Source organism: Tiliqua scincoides, chromosome 6, assembly GCF_035046505.1.
Source record: "Tiliqua scincoides isolate rTilSci1 chromosome 6, rTilSci1.hap2, whole genome shotgun sequence".
Taxonomy (NCBI): Eukaryota; Metazoa; Chordata; class Lepidosauria; order Squamata; family Scincidae; genus Tiliqua; species Tiliqua scincoides.
In genome coordinates this window covers 3,110,050-3,131,345 of record NC_089826.1, presented here as the reverse complement: position 1 = coordinate 3,131,345, position 21,296 = coordinate 3,110,050, and the positions used below count along the sequence as shown (strand labels likewise).

The 21,296-nt window shown below is 45.4% G+C and overlaps 1 protein-coding gene across 1 annotated transcript in view; it reads right to left on the bottom strand.

Annotated features, from left to right (window-relative positions):
- DNAAF9 (dynein axonemal assembly factor 9) overlaps positions 1-21,296 on the bottom strand; it is a 78,982-nt gene extending 57,686 nt beyond the window's left edge. Inside the window, exons 1-5 of the mRNA XM_066632162.1 lie at positions 21,217-21,296; positions 13,261-13,340; positions 7,334-7,453; positions 6,537-6,661; positions 3,404-3,500 (exon numbers count right to left, since the gene is read on the bottom strand). Of these exons, the coding sequence (XP_066488259.1) occupies positions 3,404-3,500; positions 6,537-6,661; positions 7,334-7,453; positions 13,261-13,340; positions 21,217-21,296 (502 nt within the window). The remainder of the gene's footprint in view (positions 1-3,403; positions 3,501-6,536; positions 6,662-7,333; positions 7,454-13,260; positions 13,341-21,216) is intronic.

The following is a 21,296-nucleotide window of genomic DNA, read 5'->3' as shown; positions in this document are numbered from 1 at the left end:
CAAGGGAGCGTGTATGTTTTGAAAAACAAAAATGAAGAGGTGCTAAATAGCTGGCACACTGCCCTAACTGGGATGTGTGCTGGTCACCAGGGAGTCTGTTGCTGGGAAACCCACAGCAGGTCAGAGTAGAGAAAATTCAACCTTGTCAATTTAAAAAAACAAACAAAAAACAGAACTGGAATTACAAAGCAAGAGGGTTGCAGCTTCCTTGCATCAGCAAATTTGTGTGGCAACTCTTGGGAGAACAAATCAAGACTGTTCCATTTTCTTTCCCCCCTGGCTTTGGACTGTGAACAGGAAGTCATGGAGCCTAATCTTTTCTGTGCTAAAAACGGAAGCCTGCATAACAAGCTGCTTTGTTTTTGTTTGCATGAGACTATTTTTAATGAAAGACACTTTTGTCTAAAGACGGGGGCTCTTTTGTGGTGTATATCACGATTAACAGAATTCTGAGAGTCTAATTTACATCAATACCTCCCATAACGCTGTTTTGGAAAGGCACTCTGTGTCCCAAGGTAATTTTTGCAGCATTATAAAAACAGAAAAAGGGGTGAAATCCATACTGCTGTTCAAAAGTTTGGTGTGGAAAAATGCAGCTGCCTGTGCTGTGCTTTCAACCAACAGAGGTTGCATATCCTGGCTAGTGCTGGGCCAGGAGCTTGCAGTTCCCACAACCTGCCTCGTCCTCCTGGGAACAGCTCCTCCTATCCACTGCTGTCATGTGGGAGAAGTGACAGTCAATTATGCCAGACTCCGAGAACTGGGAACACAGTGTTATAATTAGCTCTTATAGCACCATTTCACAGAGCAGCCTGTTTTCCAGGAACTTATCTACAGTGTTATAAAAGATATTACCATCCTTGTTTCTTGGAGAGAACAGGCAATCTTCTAAGGTAGGTAACAAAAGTAAACGCACTTCTATACATTTTTTTTCTTCAGAAATTCAGACTGCGAACACAGCGGCATAGACGAATGAAATAGATTTATCAAAAGTCCAAATTCATCCTGAGATCTCTCAGGTTGTTCTGCTTAAGGCATACCATCTTTTCCTAAGGAGCACATAGAAGACACAGTCACAGTATCTGACTGCCTGCGGCACCTATAACCAGACTAATGATTTTAATGTATACAGTCAGGTTTTTTTATTATGCTTGCACTCTGCCTTTTTCCACCATCATGGAAGGCAGTATACATATAGTTCCCAGGCAGCCTCATGTTCAGAAAAGCACCCGACATGTGCGTTCCCATCATGCTGGATGGGCTTGGAGGTTACTCTCTCCCCCACACCAACCACTCTGCGTGTAAAATACTGTGAACACCACCTCGTAAGTGGTCACTTGCACTGTGGCCCTGTGAGATGGGAGGAAAGAGTGCCTTGCATAGCTCTTTCGCCAAGTGACTACATCTCTACTGAATGCACGAAATGAGACCGAGACACAGTCTTCCAGAACAAATGCTGTAATCCTGAGAAATGTGCAACTAATGCCACACATTCTTAACAAAAATCAAGCAGTTGCTACTAAAAGGGAAAAGAAGAATCAGCCTTGCACATGCTCATGAGAAGACCCAAAGCAAACACAATTGCAGGGACATTCACACGTGCCCTCAACCCATATAAATCCTAGAATCACCACCTGAACCTTCTTTGCTCCTGTTTCCATACTGCCCATTATCCCTGGAGACACCTCACTGTTTCTCTTTCCCATAGGCCCTTTTGTCACAGGATAATCCTGCCCTTTGGGGCCTACCTGAACTTCTAAGCATACTTTACATTTCTCCTTGTCCTCTTTCTTCATTTGCCTGCTTAAGGAGTCTGAGACTTCCTTATGCTTCATCAGACCCTTGGTCCCTCTAGCTCAGCATTGTCTACACTGACTGGGGCAGCTCTCTGCCATTTCTTTCCCAGACTGAGCTGGAGATGCTGTTTTGGACTGTCTGCTTACAAAGCAGGTGTTCTTACCACAGTTAGTTAGTTGCTGGCAAACTTCAGTCTCGAAAGACTATGGTATCGTGCTCTGAAAGGTGGTTCTGGAACAGTGTCTAGTGTGGCTGAAAAGGCCAATTCGGGAGTGACAATCCCTTCCACACTGGGAGCAAGTGCAGTCTGTCCCTGGTCTGTCTCCCTGGCTATGGGCCTTCCTTCTTTGCCTCTTTGCCTCAGACTGTTGGCCAAGTGTTCTCTTCAAACTGGGAAAGGCCATGCTGCACAGCCTGCCTCCAAGCGGGCCGCTCAGAGGCCAGGGTTTCCCACCTGCTGAGGTCCACTCCTAAGGCCTTCAGATCCCTCTTGCAGATGTCCTTGTATCGCAGCTGTGGTCTACCTGTAGGGCGCTTTTCTTGCACGAGTTCTCCATAGAGGACATCCTTTGGGATCCAGCCATCATCCATTCTCACCACATGACATGTGGTTCTTACCACAAAACCACAGCATTCTCCCCACCCCCCAACAACAACATTACCCTTTTAACTAGGGACGGTTTTTAAACACTTCCTTAAACCATGTGTACATTCCAATCTGGTCTCAATTTCAGTTTATCAAGGCTCCCACCCAAGGAATCCACCTTCTGGCAGAACTTCTCTTAAGGAAAACATACATTGAAAATAAAGGAGCAAGGGGTGTTCAATCTCCACAACTTGATACAGTCAGTTCTCTTTATATGTGAATTCTCTATCTGCAAATTCGCTTACCTGCAAGGGGAAGAATTGCCACCAGCTTTCATTATCTGTGACCCTGATCTCACTATCCACTAATACTGTGCTGGTCCTGCATCAAACAGGCATTGGTATTGGCCTGTGGAGAATTCTCAGACACATTTGTGTCCACTTCCAGACTTGCCCTGCCATCTTGGGCACCATCTCGGGGACTCCAGCTGAACCTTTGCAATCCTGGCGAGGATGAGAAGCCAAGGATGAGAGCTCTCTGGAAGGCTACCTGAGGGCTGCTGTGGGGCTGGGGCAAGCACAGACAAGGATCCAAGAGAGGTGGTGGAGGAGAAGCCCCTCCCCACTGCTGACCTCCAAGACCTCACTGTTGGGCCAGCGACCTTCAATAAGTCAAGGGATAGCCCGCACGGAAAAGTTACCATCACCATTGGCACAACCTTCAACGCATCAAGGGGTATCCAGGGTGGAGAAGGAAACATCATGTTGAAGATGTAGATGAGCCCTCAATATCAACCATTCCTATATAGTTCAAGTTAAGATTCAGGTTCATAAAGTTCCTAGAGCGTTTGGTGAAGAGTCCCCTGGAACCTAACCCCATTTTCCCCATAGGCTCAATGATTCAGTATGTGCTGATTCAGTATCCACTAGGTTTTCCAGGAACCTAACCCTAACAGATAATGAGAACTGACTGTATGTGTGGGTTGCATTTCTTTTCAGGGATATTTTTTTCCTAACTCACCTTGGGAGCTGAAGGGAATGCCGATTCGACTACAGTCACGGACCATGTCCACAAAGCTGGAAATCTTAAATTCTTCTGCAGCTTCTTCATCTTCATACTGACACAGACAGAGAACACACTTTGGAAAGTCAGTGCGCAAGCTGGATACAACTTTGTGAAATTTTCCATGAACACCATTACATCAGTAGCATTGCTATGCATTTAAATCTAACCCTGTGAGGCAAGAATCCTTCAATCACTGCACTTTGCCTGCTTGAGAAACCTTTGTTTAGAATACTCCAGTTACACTACCAATTTAATCCAAATGCTACAGAAATCCCAAGAGCTCTACTTGGCAGCAAAAAAAGGGCTGTTGGGTTGACATCTAGTACAAGTCCAATTGTTATGCAGATCTCAGCTTTTCTATTTGAAGAGTGAGACACTGATGCAGGTACTGAAATTCAGCAACGGTTCAAGTTCCTGAGCCAAAACCTTTCATGCTGGAAGCTTCATGCCACCAAGAGGCATAATAGACAGGTCCTCCCTGATGCCACGCACACAGACTGTCACTTTTTATTCACTTGGGCCTGAACAACTTCCCCTGCTCTCTGATTCTTCTGCAGTTCACGAGCCTGTGCCCCGGTGTATAGTTGTTACCTGTACTATTTAGCACTAATTTAGCACTACCTGTGTACGGCTATACAAATCTCAAATATAGTAAGGACCTCTGCCCAGGGGAATGACAACTAGCAAGAATGAAGAGCTAAGAGCAAGTCCTTCTGTGACACACCTTAAAGGGCTTTTCATTTTTCAACTATGCAGTTCCTAAATTTCTCAGAACCACAGGCTAAGGCGGGGTGTGAAACATAAAGATCAGGCTAGGGGAGCTCCTATTGGGCTTGTGATAATTGAGCTGTGAATGAGCTGCAAAGTGACTCCAGGGCAGCATGCAGTCATAATGGGAGCTGAAAGAAGTTGTCACCAATTTATCTCTTTCCTTTGTTGTCGAATCTCTCTTATGCCAGCTGGAGCCAGGTAAGGTGTGCAGATCACTGACAGAAGTGATGCTTTTAAGTCAGTCAGCAGCTTAGCTTAAGACCAGGGCAATAGCATTAGAGAGGGAGCGCCAGTCGAGGGAGATTCGGAAGATGTGGGTGGTGTGGTCATTACAGCCATGCCTCTGTATCCACAGGAGTTCCATTCTGGAACACCCTGTAGTTAAGTGAAACTGCAGATATGGACAAATGCCGCCCCCTCCAGAGCTGAGGGGAGCTCTGCTCCCCTTGCCACTGAAGGGTCTTCTGAGCTCAGCAGAGGCCACACATATCCATCCAAGGTTTCTGCCAGGCTCAGACTAACTCTTAGATTCAAAAACATGTGACTTCAGGTTGTTGTTTTTTCCCAAAAAACTGGAAGTGCGGCTTTTAATTCCTTATAAGGCATTAAGAGGCCTGGGGAAGACCTCAGTGGGGCATTTGGAAGTTGCATTTGTGCAATTACTGTCACTGGATAGAACTCTCTCTCTCTCTCTCCTCCCCCCTCTCCCTCCCTCACACACACACCCACATCTGGAACCACAATCTGCCCTTATATTCAAATGTAGGCTCTGAGTCATTTTGAATGCTGCCATCTATCTTAGAAACACTGGCATCAGTGGTAAAACTAAAAACTCATGTGGTGTAGAGTGTTAGGTGAGGACTTGGGAGACTCAGGTTCAAATCTCCACTCAGCCATGAAATTTTGAGTCTCTCTCACACCAGAGTGGGGAAAAAATTTAATTCCACAAACTGTTAGCTCTTTGGACATCCCAGCCAAGATGATGCCCTATTCAGTACATTTTTTGGTTGCCACTCCTATAGGAGCTTCATCTCAGAATAGCAGAGCAGGCGACATGCTGAAAACCCAGGTTGCGTGCTCCTTTCCTGGCGGCACAGTCAGACATCCCAAGGAACAGCTCTGCCCAGTTTCAAGCAAGACTCCAGTCAAACACTAAATATTGCAGACAAAGGTAGAACATTTGCATACACTGGCTCTCCTGCAACCTGTGGGAGTTTGCACACTAACTCAGCTAGAGAGCCTTTTGGTTTCACCCATGGAGTAAGACTTAATGAGCCTGGAGTCAATAAACAATCCAGAACAATCAGGCTTCAAAAGAGAAATAGCATTTTGAATTATGCCAGAGATGCATTATTTAATCCAACTGCATCAAGGTTCAAACTCCCCAACTCCAAAGAGAAAGAAGAGGAGGAGGAGAGGAATAACTAATACCACAATCCAGTAGCCTGTTAGGGAATACCATGCATATATATAAATGTACACACAATTACATACAAACATAACATTATACATACGTGCATGTATTATGCACATATACATTATATGTGCATATATTATTTAAAAAACAGAAAACAGCCAATTACAGACTTTGCCAGGATGTGATCTACTCAATGGTTACTTGGGACCAATAGCCTGGCTCGGTTTCTAGCTTGTTCGTCAGGCTGTATGGATTGCTAAAGGCTGAATACGTTCTGTACTTCTGAGAACACTACCTTGCTAGCCCAGTAGGAAGTCTCTAGCCCCAGTTCTTAAGTGCCATACAGGGATCTTTGAGAGGCAGGTCCCAGGACTTTAGGCAAAGTCACCAAAACACAGGACTGCTCCACTAACTTGTGTAAACTAGGACTGTGCTTGCAACCTCTCCTTAAGACACCAACTATGGCTCCACCCATAGTCATATCTGAACTGCAGTACAAGCAGCAGATTCCTGGATCAGGCTCAACATTCAGTATTTTTCCTTCTCCTTTGGACATTTCATTCTCACAGAATGACCTAGAACGCAACTACTGAGAATTACAATTTCAAAGGACTTCACAGGCTCTCCTTTTAGTTAGCATCCTGACATAATGGCATAAAGCAGAAGTCTGCAACCCTACACATATTTTCTTTGGAGTAAACTCCACTGACTACAGTGACATGCTACGGACTACAGGTTACCACACCAATATCCAACTGAAAAAGATACTCACAAACTTACCAATTCTACAGGAATAAGAGACCTGCCACTATGACAGTACCATGCATAGGAAGCTAAGGTCATCCACAGCTCCACCACACTAGGCGACTACCTTGCCCGTGAATTGTTGTTGTCACTCACCTCATTCTCAGTCAGGCAGTGGAAATGCAAGTTTCTCCAGAATGCTACATACGGCAAGAGGAAGTTGTAGTTGATGGGGTTACAGTACAAATGGACTCTGTCTGGCTTTATTAGTAGAATCACATCTGTAAGAGCAAGAAGCCAGAATTTATGGAATAGAAACCAAACAAACCAAACCAATGAGTTCATTAACATTATCTTTTTATTTTTCCAGTGTTGATCTCTTTATCAGCAGTTACAAAGAAGGAACAGAGATAGAGGACTGCTACGTACCACAAAAGCCCAACATAATGAGCACAGGGCAAAAAACATTTAAAAAAGAGCGCACGCTCATCATACATGCAAATCATACTGGTATCCACTTTGCCATGATCACCAGTGAAGGGAAAAAACGTATTACTCTTGAAGTTGCTGAAGGAAACTCTTTGCTGAAGGCCACCCAAACAGTTCATGGCCGGGCAGATGCGGTTAGATACAGGTGCCCAGGTCCAGGTCTGCCTCCAAGTATTGCCATCTGACCAGGAACACATTCTCCTCGGCATACAAGGTAATTAGAGTTATGATGGCCATGTATTTTCCTTCATTGCTATTCCACAAGTTCCAAGATGACCAAGAGTTAGCTCAACTCAAAATTTACATAGTAAGAATCCTCTCACAGGTCCACTAAAATGGGAAAAAGAAAATACCACACACACAGTATGGCTAATCTGCTAAAACAAAGCAAAACTGTTTCACACAGGTGCTTCCCTGAAACGTCCTTGAAAATATCATACGCACACATCACCAATCTTCCTTACCATCAAGAACTTCTTCGGGAAACCCTGATCTCTCAAATTCATTGTTGCTCTGGTTATATAAGCCAAAGAGAAGATAATTTGCCAGTTCCCGGCAGCCTTCATTGTATCGGCTATCAATTCCTGCAGAAAAAAGGCACACACGCAATGTGATTCCAGAGAAGGAACATTACCAGCCAAAGAAAAGACTAGTAATAGGTTGGGTAGTAACTGAAGTAACATGGCTTCCTAGCCCCCTGCCCCCCAAGCCCTCCTATATTTTAGCAGCAAAGACCCAATTCTTTAACCAAAAGAATATATATCTTCTTGGATTTTAAGTCAGTGGGGAATGTACTACTGTACAGTAAAACAAAACACAGTGTGCAGCAGGTAGTAATATGTCTTCAACAGTATTAAACAATGGAAGGAATGGGGCTTGCAAAGTTTCCTTGGAATGAGAGTAAGGGTGTTAGGCACATACCTGCATTCATCTGTGGGATGGCAGAGGATACATTGTGACCCTGGGTTCACCAGTGGCTATTAGCCACAATGCTCAGAAAGACCACCTCCATTTTCTCCAGTTCTTTAATGGAGGATATTATGAAACAGCTGATGAATATTCCCATCATGCTCTACCTTGAGAAATTCCTCATAGTACTGGTTGGCTACTTTCAGTTAAGTCAATTAACTAGGCCCCCCCAGTTCAACATTTATTTAATACACATGACATGATCTGCCCTCCCATGCTTTTGTCCTCTGCAGGATGTGATTAATATTTGCTGCATATCCTATAACTGACCTAATTCCCCAGATGGTGGACTGCACAGGAAAGAGATGGGAGGTAAATAGGATACTACAGAAAAGTCAGATCTTGCAGATTGTCCATGCCGCAGTGCACGGCTGTGGGATTTGAGAGCGTTTTCTCACAGCAGTTCTGCTTTACACATCTGCCTCTAACACACAGTCTCTCTCTCTCTCTCTCTCTGGTATGCTGTTGACTGAAGCTTCCTAGTAAGCTAATCCAGTCACCCAAATCTTCCACTGCAGGCTATATGATTAAACATGAGCTCATAAGAATTATGGCTCAAATCCTGGAATCGTCACACTAGGAAGCTGAAGGAACATGCAGAATATGGAACTCTTTTTTATGGTGTGCGTGTGTGTGTGTGGGGGGGGGAATATACCAAGGTGAGAATTATGGACTTGAGATACCCAACAGTATTCTTGTTCCATCCCCTAAGACTTCATTTCATATTATCCCTCCTCCACATTTGTGTAGCTCATAAGCAGAGAGCAAAAAGGTACCTTGGGTAAAGGAAGAAGAGGGATGCATTGTACACCACTGCTAGAAGAGAGACAAATGAAGTCTTCTTTTCTAGAGGGACCACAGCTGGTAAGTAACTCATTAGAAGAGGGAAATAGAAATGCTTCCAGCTACCAAGAGCTTCATGAATGCTGCCAGGGTAGCAAGAGTTGACATCTAAAAGGGCCCAATCCTACCCAGCTTTCCAGAACTGATGTAGCCACAATGCAGCCCCAAGGTAAGGGAGCAAACATTCTCTCACCTTGGGGAGGCCTCTGTGACTGACCCTCCACTGCAGCATGCACCTGTTGGCACAGCTGCATCAGTGCTGGAAAGCTGGATAGGATTGGGCTCTAAAAGTACAACAGTCACTGCAACCCTGTACTGGGACTGGTGACTGCTGGCTTGTTTCTTCATAGGCAGTGCTGAGGATCTTCCTGTTAAATCTCGCACAGCAGAAAGCTGTGCAGAAAGCACCAACAACCCCCAACATGACATACAAGCAATCTCAGTGGGGTGTATATAATTGTGGACTTGGTAGACATACTATGCAACTGAATTTGCATTTTTGTTATTAGATGCTGCTGCCTGGAAAAGAGATAAATTTTTATATACTTTTCTAAATATTACTGTTTGCCACCAGCACCTGTTGCAATTAAAAGCCACTCATGTTTACAGAATATATATATCAATTTGCATGCATTTCATCGTCCATAAATGGGGGGAGATGAACTTCTATAGCCTAGGAAAGCCAGCATCCTGCTGCAAAATCTACACAGATGTTACATACATTAGGAATTTAAAACTATTCTATCCCACACCTTCTAGTCCCAAAGGGATCACCTGGGTAGTTTAGCAACATAATTTAAAACAAGCTTTAACACAACAAAATCAACACTCACAAAAAGGAAGGCACAAACAAGTATATGAATGGAAAACAATAATTGAGGACAAACAGAAAAATCAGTGGAAGACCAAACAAAATAAATGGGATTTTACCACCCATTGAAACGTGTAAAACAATCTCCCTCGAGCCCATCACTGCCAGGTACCTCAGAAGAATACCATAGTCAGCGGTATCAGAAGTCACTGGGTAGTAGCATAGCTGCAGGGGGGTGGGGTAAGTATTGCAGGCCCAGCAACACACCATGTAAGTAGCCCCTCCCACTCTCCATCAAAGCCATTCACTGTCCTGAACAGCTCTGACAAGGGACTGGGAAGGGCCTCTTACACAGCACATTGTGGGCACCTGTGATACTTAACTCACACTGCCCTGTAGCTATGCTACAGTGCTAAGGAGTACAGCAGAGTCAGTGTCACCCTGTCCTGGCAAAAGCCGCCTAGAAGGGTGATGAAACCCACCAAGCCCAGGCCTGCAAGCAGACTAGAAGGATTCAAGCAACCGATATTATCCAGGGAATCCTGGAGCTGGATTGCCACTGCCTGCGTGATAAACATGCCCGAGACTGGCAAATTGGAAACCATTCAATTTAATAGCCTGGTTTAAATGATCCAAGCACATAATTCAAATAAGCTAGCCAGGTCACAGACGCACACATACGCACATGGGGGGGGGGCAGCAGGTCAGGCACTGGTCTAGAACCCACAACTATCTGAGAGCACACCTGACTGGGGCAACCTATCTATGGCAGTGGTAACATCCGAAGTACCATTAGCAGATGGGGAGGGATCCAATGCAGAGTTTTGCCCCACAGCCCCCAGCATGTGTGGGTGGGTGGGAGGAAGAGAAGAGCAAAAGGAAAAACCAATATGGCAGTCTAGGAAACCATTTCATGAAAACTTTTAGTAGGCTACTTGCCCACATATACCTGTGTAATTTGTGCTTCCCACAAAGAACAAATTAGTGCAGAGTTTCTCTGTCTAGTCACCAGGAACAGATTCTTATTCACTAGAGATGAATTACTGGTAAGTTCAAAAGACTGCAGTTATTTTAGCATTGGTGGGGGGGGGGGGATGGACTGACACCCAAGCACCTGATTAACCATTAGCTTAGAAACATTATGCTGTCTGCAGTGGATTTGAAATATTTTCTAGCTCTACTTTAGACCTGGGTTCCCCCAGCCCATGATGCAAATATACCCCAAAAGGGAGCAAGGAAAAAAATCTCAGCCCAGTATTGACCTCAATGTTTCTCCTTTTTAAGGATAATCTAATAGGAACTGTAATTTTCTGAACTAGGAAGGGTTTTGGGATCAGATGTCAGTAGGGACTAAGTCTGAAAATCACTTTCAGATGGACAAACCATACAAAGCCCAAGATATATGCAATGCCTACCGCTATAAACATTGAGCTGGGCCACACTGCATCCTGAGAAAGAGTTAAACTGTGCAAGATGTGATCTCAGTTAACATCTGGCTGCCTCTATTATGGGCTGGAGCCAGTAGCGGCTCTAACCGGATGGTTTCTGGTACAATTTCTCAGTTCAAGCTAATGACAGGGTTATGCTGGGATACAGTTTACAGGCTGCCAACAACTCCCTGTTTTAAGCTGAACAGTTGAAAGCTCAGGCAAACTGCAGCAAGGCAACTGATTGGGTACCTTCTAGAGCCTGGGTGCGCACTTACAAGTATTCATGCACACTGCTCACTGCAATGCAAGCCATTCACACCCGTCTGGCTAGCTTTCTTCCCCCGGCAATTTTTAATTTAGGATATTAAGTCAGTCATAAAAGCATTAGAGTGATAATTCAATGCTCCCACATACGTATGCCAAGCAATGCTCCTGAAATGTTGCCAACACACCTGTCTTAGTTACATTTCCATCAGAGCCATATACTCGGCAGCAGCTAACACTTCGCATTTGTATAGTGGGGGGGGGGGGCAAGGCGCTTCATGTGTTTTACCTTGACACTGCTCGCTTTATGGGGCTTAACTATAAGGACAAGCATTATGTTGCAGCTGGGGGAAGGCCTCCCAATGAACATTCAAGGCAGAAGCAAGACTGGATTTGCAGCTTAGTCTCTTGACCACTACACAACCACAGCTTTCATCTTCACAGTATAGCCCCAATTATTTTCATGTCCTCCTCACATCCAGGAGTTTCCTAAATACAGGTTCTGAATCTTGGTACACTTTTATTAAACCAGCTAAAGGCTGCAATCCTACACACACTTACCTGGGAGCAAGCCCTACTGAACTGAACTCAGTGGGACTTCCTTCCGAGCAGACATGAATAGAATTGCATTGTTAGCCAAGGCGGTAAATGGGGGTCTATTGGTAGAGCACTGGGTGACATGCAAGTAGAACAGTAAGCGTTTCTGACTTCCAATGGTGGAACAAAGACTTTTTTTTTTATACAAGACACTCCTCATGGCTGGCCTTGGCCTCATGGCTTCTCTCAATCTAGCTAGTCAGGGGTTCTAGGACAGCACAAACCAAGAGAACCCTGCAAAGCTGCCTCTGCTCACTATATCAGCTGATTACTCATCCTCCAGTAAGGTTTTCCCCACTGAAGGTGGGAATTGGCCATTCCCACAGAGCTTTCAAAAGAGGAACACGCACACCAACCAGATTTTAAGAAACAAACTCACGAGTGACACCCCTCTTTTTGCTTTTGGCAAGAGTTTCACTATACCCTCTGCCTCCTTATAACACCAAGCGTGTTCTGCAAACAGTTTTCGTTTTATAAAAGACAAGGAAGTTATCGTTCTTTGGATTACAGCTGACACCTACAAGAACAGTTTGGTTTTTAGAAAATCCCCCTTGAAGTTCTCCAGTAACTTGATCTGGGGAAAAACACATTTTCCAGCCCACGTCACCGGGTAAGGCTGTTCTCCACTCAATACTGCAATCTGGAAATATATATAATTTGCAAGACCCCAGTTCCACCTTCCTCCAAATACATTTCCCCCTCCAGTCCAGCGAGCCAAGTATACTCATGAAAGGACACAGGAACGATCATCTAGGTGTAGCCAGGAAAATACCAAGGCCTCTTTTAGGCAGAATACTGAAGGGGGCAACATGTCTCACTCCCCAGCTTGTACTTTCTGGTAAGGCCGCTACTGAAAACTTAGTCTGATCACTTTTGGCTTTCTCAGCACAGAGATGGTGCTGGACTTATCACTCATGTGAAGACAGCATAAATCAGAGAGACGGGATGTGTCAAGCACGCAAGATCTGTGGGTTGAATAGCGCAAGACTGTTTTCTCTTCCTACCCTCTTTTCAGACAGCCTTCCTCTCGCCACCACTAAGCAATCCCACATAAGAACCCCCCTGCTGGATCAGGCCAAGGACCCATCTAGTCCAGCTTCCTGTATCTCTCAGTGGCCCACCATATGCCTCAGGGAGCACACAAAACAACAAGATACCTCCATCCTGGTGCCACTCCCTTGCATCTGGTATTCAGAGATCAGTTATCTCTAAAACCTGAAAGTTGCATACAGTCATTGTGCCTTGTAAGCTGTGACTGACTTTTCCTCCACAAATGTGTCTAATCCCCTTTGAAAGGAATCTAGGCCAGGTGCCATCACAACACCCTGCAGCAAGAAGTTCAGAAATAGGCCACCTCTAAAACCCAGAGGTTTGCATACAATCATTTTCCATCATACAGAAGCCATTTCTGAAGTTGCACAGGCCTCCAAGCCATGTTTAGTAACACAACCCTCACATAATAACAAGAAGAATTTACCCAAAATGCACAGTATTCCGTCTGGCTGGGATTTGCTGCTCTGCTTCAGAATGCTTTGAATTTGTCGAAGGCGGTTGCAGCTGAAAAAAGAAATTACACACAGTTAAAGGAAATCTGCTAAGAGAGGGACTCCAGGCTGATGCTATAAAATCTGGTCCAACAAAAGGTTACAACATCTGGCAACACAGATACTAGTTCTTCCAACATTCTCAATGTTCACATACACTTAGCAGAAGTACTCAAGTCCTTGGTTTTTCCACAGCATTTTAAAAAATGCTTCCTTCAGTTTACCTGCCCGTTCATTTTTTCTATCTGCCATCTGCATCCAAGGTCCTATCTACACCATTTATGGGAGCTCTTTCAAAATGGACTGGACCAAATCATCTTCTACCTTTGCTCATCCTGAAAAACAGGAGCATCTCTTGCACTCACTTCACTGCACCTATTAACAGGCTGCAGACAAAGCAAGTGCAGCAGAGCATAAAATAAGCCACTCTGCAGCTGCAAGGTCATCAAGCCATAGCGTTTGTACGCTAGCTGGATCTCAGGGCAAATCTCCACACCAATATCAGGGAGCCATCAGGGAGGTCCAGCATTACGCCGGCATGTGAACTCCTGATAACTGACCTGTGCAGTGAACAGACCATACACACTGTTACTCTTAAGGCACCACAGGAGGCTAAACAGGCAGGCCTCGACATGCCAGTACTCTTTTGAACTGACCTTTGCACTCACTGCCAACACCAAAGGCAAATCTTGGAAATGTTTGCACAGAAACATGCAACTAGACCCACAGAAATTGTTGTTTTATAGTAGGTGCTAGTATCTTTCCAAATAAAAGTCCACTCTCTAAACATTTAAGAGGTAGCATTTAAGAGGCTTCAACATGTACCATCACATCAGGGTATTACAAGAAGAAAAGTCAACTGCCATCAAATGTATTTCTTAGAGCACAATCCCATGCATCTCGCTGCGTAAAAGTAACTGTGTTCTCACTGTGTTCAATGGAAACACGAACAGGAAAGTTTGCACAAGATCGCAGCCTTAGCGCAATAGTTCTGCAGGGTGACTACAGGAAAGGGCATGACACTATTTAAAATATTTACATTACATTCTGAGGCCCACCACCTAAATCACCAGGCCCATAGTCCCAAAAAGATGTATCCATCCAGTCCGTGGTGGTCCTAAAAAAGAATTCCAGTTTGTAACTCTATCTCTGTAAGATTTACAATGTAAGCAGATCAAGGACCAGTCTGAGTTCTCTTGCTAAACTATTGTGTTCATCTTAGAGCCACTGTACAGACGACAAACTGGATCCACAGGCACACATCAGCCATTACATTTTGTTCTGAATTCCTTTGCATGAAAAAGTCGTTAGTGAAAGAGTTTAAAAGTTCAGCTAGTACAGTCATCACCATAAAGTATTTTGCCCATACTCAGAACTATGCGGGCAGACACAGGAAACCTCTGGGATTTCCCACTGCAAAGAGGGGTCTCTACAACTGCATTCTGACTTACTTTTTAAAAGTAGCCTTCAAGGGCATGTAGTGGGGGGGGCGGTAGTTAAGGGGGAGGGGAGGCAAAAGCCACGTACGGTATGGAAACCTAGTCACAAGGATCTTTGGATTGTGACTGCTAACTGTGCATTGTTCTGTTATCTACATAGCTGAGGCATGACTGGGTCGGTGAAACAGACTTGTTGCAAACTGGAATCTCCTGGGTGAGGCACAGATAATAGCACAGACTTTCAGGAATAGATGTTATGGTTCCAGATTGTCACTGCAGCACAACATAACTGTACAATACAACTTGGACAGAGGTTTATTCCCAGAGTGAGCAGGGCTATACTTACAAAAGAAGCAACCGAACAACCCAGAAATTGGGAGGTGGCTTATATGCACCTCTGCCTCCCAGATCTGCAACACATTGCAAGAGACTGGGTGAGGAAGCCAATGCCCAGTGCAGGATCCAACATCCCAATTAACTATTTTATTGTATTCTCAATATGTTATAGACCACCTTGAAAATGTCAGTAAATAGGCAGGGTATAAGTGTTCAAATAATGAACATGACGTATCTGAATATGACACCAAGGAGTGGTCTATCGGCTTGGGGGGTACAATATTGTCCCACAACACCAGCACAGTCCCAGCCACAGCCAGGATCTACTTCTGCCTGGACTGCAATCCCTCAGACCTGCCTGCTGTCAGCGTAGTGCTGCTGCTCAAGAGTGGGGTGAAGGCAGTTCTTTTTTCTGGACAGGGTCTCAGCAAATACTTTGGAGCCCACTAAGTGATGCAGTGCTCATCCTGATGAAGAGAACATCTCTTCTGAGGATACCACCTTTTCACTAATTCATTTGATCTACAACCGCTGTTTCAAAACTATCTTTTTGTTTTTAAAAAAGAACTACATTGTTATTCCAGGTATAGAACAGCTCCCACACACACACACACACCCCAGGTTGCTCGGACTTGCTAAGTGAAGTGTTGAGTCACTGGCTAAAATTGATCAGGAAGGAGTGCAGAGTGGTTGGAAGGCTGCTTCCTGTTTATGCAGAGACTGTAGGCAAGACGGCGCCAAGGATGGCAAAGGGGAGCAGGGCCCAGGTCAGGAGGAAGACACAGGCCTGCGTGGAGCTGCCCAGTGGGAGTCTGGGAGACCAGCAGCAAGGAGGTGCTGAAGGGCAGTGGCAAAAGTGATGGAGCAATTGGAAGAGGCAACAGGGGCACTCTTACTGTTTACATCACCGCATTAGGGAGGAAAGAAAGGAAGTACAGAGATCACAAGGGCATTCAAGTAGTGGGAAGAACACAGGCCAAGTTTAACATCATATTGTTTTAAAAAAATAGACCATTACATCAACCCTAACAAACCACTGAGGGGGAAAAAAGAAAGATGAGCAAGAAAGGAGTCACAAAATCTGACCAAAAACGGGTGAGGAAGGTGGCACACCATTCTGGCAGTTCCCTAGGCATCAAAGGTCTATGCTCAATGGCAGTCATTTTACTAGCCCTTCTGTTAAGATGACAATTCATAGAATAAACATACAAATACACACTTCTGTGGAGGTGTGGCACAATGAGCTGGGTGCTAACGAACGTTATTCAAGAAACAATGACCGTGCTCCTTTCCTGGTACACTGCCAGGACTTTGGATGGTCTGTGCCAGCTTCTCAAGCACTCTGGATCAGCCCACATGTTTTAAAGTGGCTGGAAGAAACCCAGTTATCCTGGGATGTTTCTCCTCTTACAGCAGATGGAAGACTTCCAGACTCCTGCATGCACAGTTTTGGGAACTAGTTCTCTCTGTTATACGGTTCCCAAGTATCACTTAGCAACCCAGAACATACTGCAACAAGGCAACCGCTTCTCTTCATCCTCTCCTTCCGTTAGAATGGAAAAAGGCCGTTAAGCTAAGGGAGGGGTGGGGAAAGAAAAATGGAATGCAAAGCCAAAGACTGCTAGGAAAGGAACATGAACAGACGACATTTTAAGGGTAGACGTGGGCAACTGTGGCCAACAGCGCAGCTGAGTGCTTACAGATGTTTCAGAAATGAAATCCCCCAGGCAGCTCTGAAACAGCATTTGGATTTCAAGGTCATTCATTCCCAGAAGCTAAAAAGCTTCATTAGAAGCAACTGGATTTTCTTGTTTGACTAAAAAGTGCTCAGAACAAACTCGTTACAGAACCCAAATCCTGGATTTTTCCTCCCCTTTCTAATGTCAGCTATCTGGAAATTTGTGCTTTTTCACACAAACAGCTGTAAAACACAGGCCAGGCTAGTTTGCTCACCCCATCCCACCCTGACACTTGCGACTAATTTAATTTGCCACTATACAAAGAAGAGAAATTTAACCTTCACACAGGCAGCCATGTAAATACAATGCAAACAGAAAGGCCGCTATTTGTGCCTGCCTTGGAGCGCTTAAAAGGCATGTTCCTGCAACGCACCCCCCCCCCCCACAGGCCCTTTATGAATTAGCATCTCACCCCTTGTTTCTTGCATTTGCTATAAAAAATAAGAGAGGAAGGACCGCTATAAACATGACATTTACATTCAGGAAAAATATTTATTGTATATAAGATCTTCAGTTGCAGTGCTTTTCAACACTGTGGTTTATTTGGTTTCAACAGCCAAGTTACAGTGTCTTTACTGTACAGAGAACCTCAACTACCTCTCCAGATACGTTAACCATATCAAATCCAGTGGCCAGGCCAATGACAAGGGAAAAGGTTACCCCTTCCCCAAGGGCTTTTATCTTGCAAAGCTCGTGGGTGAAGTCACAGAAGCTAATAAAAGGCGAGAGGGCTTTCTTCAGAAAATGGAAGTCTTGGCCAAATGAAAGAACAAAAAGGACCACACTCTGGCAAAAGAAATGGAAGCTTTGTGGTGCAAAAAAAAAAGAATAGGAAGAACACATGACACATCAAGGAAACAATAAGACCTTCTTCTTCTGGAAACCTGCCAGAGAAGCAGTCGGGCCATTAGAGTATAAGGGAGTAAAGGGGAAAGTTAAAGAGGATATGGAGATGCTAGAGAAGCTGAATGAATTATCTGCATCTGTCTTTTTATAGCACAGAAGATGTAGGGCAGATACCTATGCGTGAACTGACCTAAAGAACTGAATCCACTTGAAGTGCAAAGGGATGAGATTCCAGGGAAGGTCAACCAAGTAAAATGAATACATCACTGGGTCCAAATGCTATCCCTTCAAGAGTTATTAAGGAACTCAAATGTGAAATTGCTGGTATGTCAACTGTCCTTTCTTTCCGTTTTTGGCCAATGGACTGCTAGGACATATTCCAGTGGTATTTTAAAATGGTTCCAGGAAATTACTGGCCAGTCAGCATAATGTCTGTTCTGGGTTAAATGGTGGAAAGCATTATTTAAGACAAAATTATTAAGAAAATAGAAGAATATTCTAAAAGAAAATTAACATGGTTTCTGCAAAGGTAAGCCCTGCCTCACTAACCTTCTACAGTTATTTGAGCATCAACTGGCACACGGATAGAGGTAATCTAGCTGACATTGTCAAAAGCTTTTCAAAATTCCAGGTATACAAATAAAGTCCATCTTGAGTAAACTTAGCTGTCATGGAATAGGAAAAGAGGTCCTTCAAGGATTGATAATGGTTAAACAACAAAAAATGGGGAATTTTCACAGTGGAGGAAAGAAAGAAGTAGGGTCCCCCACAGATCTGCCTTGGGACTGCTGCTTTTCAACTTGTTCATAAATAATTCAGAGCTAGGAGTAAATGGCAAGGTGGCCAAGTTTGTAGAGGGCACCAAACTAATCAAGGAACAAACTGAGAACAAAACTGCAAATATTATAATGCTTCTACATAAATCTGTGCTATAAAAGGCAATTGTGGTTGCCCACCTCAAAAAGGATAGGGCAACCAAAATTCTCATTAAGAGTGGAGTACCTCTCTTATGAGGAAGGGCTACCTAGAACTTCTAGATGACTTTATTTTCGAGCCTGAAGGTTGCCAACATTAATTACTGAGGGGACATGACAGAGACTTAAAATATTATGCATGGTACAGAGAAAGAGAGAAAGAATCTCTTTTCCCTTTCCCCCACAAATTAAAACCAGGGGTCAGCCAAGGAAACCTGTTGACGGGAGAGTCAGGATGTGCCATTAGTGTGTGAAATTCATTGCTGCAGAATGTGGAATGGCTACTAGGTTGGGTGGCTTTAAAAAAAGGAGTTGACAACATTCATTGTTACCAACGGTGGCTACTCATGATGGCTACTGTGGCTGTCTGCCTCCAAATACTAGCTGCAGAGGCATCTGGTGGGCCTCTGTGGAAAACAAGGTGCTAGACTAGATGAACCTTTGGCCTGATCCAGCAGGGTTCAGCCTCCCCCCCCCCCCCGCAGCCTCGCACTTCTTACACTGGGATTCCACCAATTTGCAGAGGTGGGAGTAGAGCTGCAACGTATCCCCATAAGACACCCCTCCACTTGCACACCAGCCTACTAAGTGCCTTCTGTACCCCAAGACACCCCCAAATGTACATCATCACCAACCTCCTTACCAAAACCCACAGGAGGAGTTGGGCCTTAAGCAGACTCCCAGTCACTGAAACAAGCTTCATGGGGATGCCAGGGCACCGGGAGTTCACTCTCCATGCCCTGAGCCAGTGTTTCTCAAACTGTGGGTTGGGACCCATCAGGTGAGTCGCGAGCAAGTTTCAGGTGAGTCCCCATTCCTTTTAATGGACCTGATGCTACCATGTATGTGACTGCATTTGGGAAAATGTTACAGATATGTACTTTTAACAAGCTACTATGTACAGTATATGCTTTTAATAATGATGGTCAATGGAGCTTACTCACTGGTTTGGATAAGACTGCAACCTTTGGGGATGTTTGGGGAATTGTCTTTTAAACAGATCAGCAACTGCTCAAGAGGGTTAGGAAGGTTCTTCATTATTTTAAATAAATGTTTAAACTTATTGTAAACTTTTAATTTATTTACTTGATTTTGATTTTACGTGATTTATTTACTGGATTTTGTTGCATGAGGGTGTCAAAAATTTTCCTGCTTGATGATGTCACTTCTGGCCATGATATCACTTGGTGGGCCCCAATAGATTATCATTCTAAAAAGTAGGTCCCTCGTGCTAAAGGTATGAGAACCACAACCCTGACCTATTTGTCTGGAAGTGACACTGAAGGCAGGAGGCTCAGGAAGGCAAAGTGGCCCAGTTGGCCCTGGATCAATCTCAGCAAGCTCCCTCAGAGACGTCATTTGCACGCTTTGATTAGAACTGTGTTTCTCAACCTCTGTCTTCCATCACAATACTTCACATGGTCCACCTATTTGAAGTATCACCATAACTGGTGATGACATCAACACCAGTTACTTCTGGGTTGGGAGACCAGATGTGACATGACAAACACCAGTAAGGGCTTCAGGGTGGCTTTTTCAGGCATGAAAAGCATGCTTTGGAGCCCCACCCACTGAACCAAGCCTCCTACCACAGTTTGTTGGGTCACATTCCTGGTCTCACTGCAGGGGTGAAGGGGTCCTGCGAGTAAAAGATGCCACTTCAGGTACCAGACAGCACCACAAGCAGCTGTACCACTGATTGAGAACCATGATTTGAAAAAGGTGATGCCAAGAAAGTATAGAGAAGAAGCCAGCAAATTCGGGTTCCTTGACTGACACCCCACTGCAACCCCCCAGCTCCCTAAGGCTCCCCATGCACTCTGCACCCCCATTATTCCCTGTGCCTCAACCAGCCTGTGACCCCCCTGTCCCTTGCCACCCTGTGCCCCCCATCCTGACACACAGCCACTGCACCTCCAACCCTGAGTGCCATCCCCAGGATCTGCCCCTCCAGCACCCCCCACTAATTCTGCAGCATAGCAGTCTCCCCCAAGAGCCCCCTGAACCTTCCCAAGAGCCCCCATGAACGCCCTCATGAGCCCCCTGAATCCCATCACCCCCCATAAACTCCACTCACCCCAAACTGCCAAGTCCTCCCTGCCACCCTGTGCCCTCCAACCACTGCCACACAGCCCCTGCGTGTCCCCCCGACCCTCACTAATTTCCCCAGCACCACCCCCAGGATCTGCTCCTTCAACTGCCCCCCACTAATTCTGCAGCAGCACAACCGCCCCCAACTAGCTCCCCTGAAAGCCCCCCAAGTCCCCTCACCCTCCAAGGCCTCCCTCTCACTGCCTCCCAGAGCCCCCCTGAAACCACCCAAGAGCCCACCACGAGCCTCCTTCACCCCAGGCCTCCCCCTCACTTTCTGCAACAGAGCAGCCCCCCCAAAGCCCCCTGAACCCCCCAAGGGCCTCCCACGGACCCCCCACCCCAAGGCCTCCCCCCACCAGCTGCAGCAGAGCCCCACAAGCCCCCCACTGAGGCCTCCCCCGGCCCGAGCCCCCCTCACGCCCCAGTGACGTGCCCTCGCCAGCCCCCGCGGGGGCCCTCACCTGCCAGCGGGCTGGGCCGCGGCCCGGGGGCGCCCCCTGCGGGCGGGGGGCAGCGCGGTGCGCGGGGGCGGCAGCGCCAT